Raw genomic sequence first — 2,737 nt, forward strand, 5'->3', positions numbered from 1 at the left:
CTGGTGGCTAAGAGATAAAAAATCCCCCTGCCAATACAGAAGACACAGGTTCAGTCCCTGGGTGGGGAAGATCCTCTGGAGAAGAAAACAGCAACCCACTCCAGTATTCTTGCCTAGAAAATTCCATGGACAGAGGACCCTGGTGGGCTACAGTCCATGGTGTCACAAAGAGTCAGATATGACTGAGTAACTAAACAACAAGTAAAATAAAATAAAAGTTTTCTGCTAGATGATACTTAGAGTCCCAAGATCATTTACTTAGTTATCTCTTCTCAGAGACACAAAAACAAAAGTTGGCATGTTATGTTATATACTGTTTTTTCTTTAACCAGAAGCAATTCCCAGTTACCCATAAATACATTATATTTTATATGGCAAAAATTAAATATATCTTATGCATGACAAGAAATACCTTTGCCCATGTCAGAATAAAGAATACCCAAAAGAAGCCATGAGAAAAATGTTCATACCATTGTCTTCATGAAAATCAGGTGCCAGAAGACCAAGCGCTTTCAAATAGTGAGGTGTGGCTGCGGACAGTGACATGATTTCCCCGACAGCCTCATGGAAACCTTCATTAGCGCCATTCCTGAGCAGGTAGGGCTGTGCGGCATACGCCATGTCATACTGGATGTGGCCCATCTCATGATGGGCTGTCAGGAAATCATCCATTGTGACCTTCGTGCACATCTTGATCCTGAACAAAAATGGGCAAGATTAACGTGAACCTCACTGAATTTCATTTATTCATCATAATAGTTATATGGGATTTCTATAGCATGCATCACATTTCCAAGATTTATTGACCAATGAATCTTGAGGACCTACCTCATATGTTCTAGAAACTGTTCTAGGTGCTCAATATAAAGTGATGGGCAGGGCTGAATCCTGTCCTCCTACTCACAGACTAATAGAAAGGAAGACAGAGTCTTCTACTACAACAACTCTGAGGCAAGTGCTCTACAAGTGATCAGCAGACACGGCCTTGGCCATAATGATGAGTAAATGCAGGCCTAGTCTCCTAGAAGCACCAGGAATGGCATGACTCAAGATGCAATGAGCAATCTTGACCTTGATTAAAGCACAGCAGTTTGCCAGGTAGATGGCAGGAAGGGTCAAGAGACTGACCTTCCTAGAAGTGCTCAATGAGGATGGCTTGAGAAAAGAATGGGAACACAGACAGCAGTTTGGGACAGCTAGGACAGAGAAGCAGTAAAAACAAAAAAAAGTGGGGGGGGGGACGGTGGGAACTAGAAATTGACATTTGGGAATCATTAGCATGTAAGTAGGGGAGTGGATGTGATGGCCCATGAAGCTAGTGTAGGATGGCAAGGAAGGAGGGCCAAGGACAAAGCTCCAGGAGGTCCCAGGATGTACAGGGTGGAGAGAGGAAAAGGGGACAGAGAGAGAAGTCAAAGAAGTCTGGAAGGGAGGACAATGCAGACACTAGTGAAAAAAACACATCAAAGACAACCAACCAACACTGTCTCATGCTGCTGTGGCCCAAAGACTGCATTTGGTGATTAGATACTAGTCCTTTTCAACTTGGCAAGAGCAGTTTCAGGTAGGTGAGTGGAGGGGTCATATTTCAGTAGGTGTTGTCATTTTCCCACCACTCTGAGCACACCATCCCCCAATAAATACCCTTTAAGGACTCCTACTGCTCAGGAACAAACTCAATCTCCTCTATACACCCAATATGACCTCTTTTTCTAATTTTGGTTTTCCTCTATTCTCTTTGACACAATTATAAGAACAGGTACTTACTTAATGTCTACTGTGTGTAAGATCCTGTGCTGGAAGCTTATACACACTTCCTCATGTTTCAGCCTTACCCTAGTACTGGAGTCAGTAAGCTCTGGCCTGCAGCTGGCCACTTGTTGTGATAAATTAGACTTTACTGTGACAGCCCCAACCACTTGTTTCTGTATTGTCTCTGGCTGCTTTCATGCCACAAGGGCAGAGACGAGTAGCTGCAACAGAGACCTGCAAAGCCTAAAGAAACGATTTAAGTACTCTCTGTGTTTCTCCTATGATACATAGCAGATTTTCTACCCACCTGTCCTAGTTCACTCAGAAGAAAGAAACGGGGAGGGGGGATTAATGTCTGCTTCATATATTTCATCTTCCATACATCTTTGCACCAAGCCCTTCCTAATGGGGGCACCACGATACTTGTGACCATGAAACTCTAATGAATGCATATTATTTCAGATGAGCTAAACTGTCTAAAGGTGCAGCTGAGGGCCTGAGGACACCCCCCTTTTCCTCGGAAACCCAGATATGGTCTCATGGACTCCCAGCCTCTATTCAAGGAAAATTCACTCCTCTCTTCAGCGCTCAGAGAAGCAGACAAGGAATCCAAACTCATCCTCATCCCTCCATTGTCTCCTGTTCAAGTACTGGCAGTGTGAACGTCAGTCTCACTACCTGAAGTCACCCTTCCCCAAGTCCCACGCTGTGGGGTGGCAGACCACCTTCCGGCCATCGCCTGGCTCAGTCAGCATGGAGTTGTCCCAGAATCCTTGAGTCATGTAAGGAAGGCTGATAGACACAAAGAACTTCTCAGCCTCCTTGAATATCCTTTCTGCATCCCAGGACTGGGGAAAAAAAAAGAACAGCATTTAATTGTAGCATTAAAATCACAACATTCCTTTTGTTGGGTATGTACAAAGGCATAGCCTTTCTGAAAGGCAATTTGGCAACATGTACAGACAGCTTTCACAGTGTTTATACT

General features: G+C 44.1%; 1 protein-coding gene across 1 annotated transcript in view; it reads right to left on the bottom strand.

The window, feature by feature from the left end:
• Positions 1-470: 470 nt before the first annotated feature.
• Positions 471-2,737, bottom strand: part of ACE2 (angiotensin I converting enzyme 2) — a gene marked incomplete at its 3' end in the record, with an annotated part of 27,714 nt that continues 25,447 nt past the window's right edge. The window contains exons 8-9 of the mRNA XM_010834699.1: positions 2,431-2,600; positions 471-697 (exon numbers count right to left, since the gene is read on the bottom strand). Coding sequence (XP_010833001.1) covers positions 471-697; positions 2,431-2,600 — 397 coding nt within the window. The remainder of the gene's footprint in view (positions 698-2,430; positions 2,601-2,737) is intronic.

Source organism: Bison bison, unplaced genomic scaffold (assembly GCF_000754665.1).
Source record: "Bison bison bison isolate TAMUID 2011002044 unplaced genomic scaffold, Bison_UMD1.0 scf7180017845440, whole genome shotgun sequence".
Lineage (NCBI taxonomy): Eukaryota > Metazoa > Chordata > Mammalia > Artiodactyla > Bovidae > Bison > Bison bison.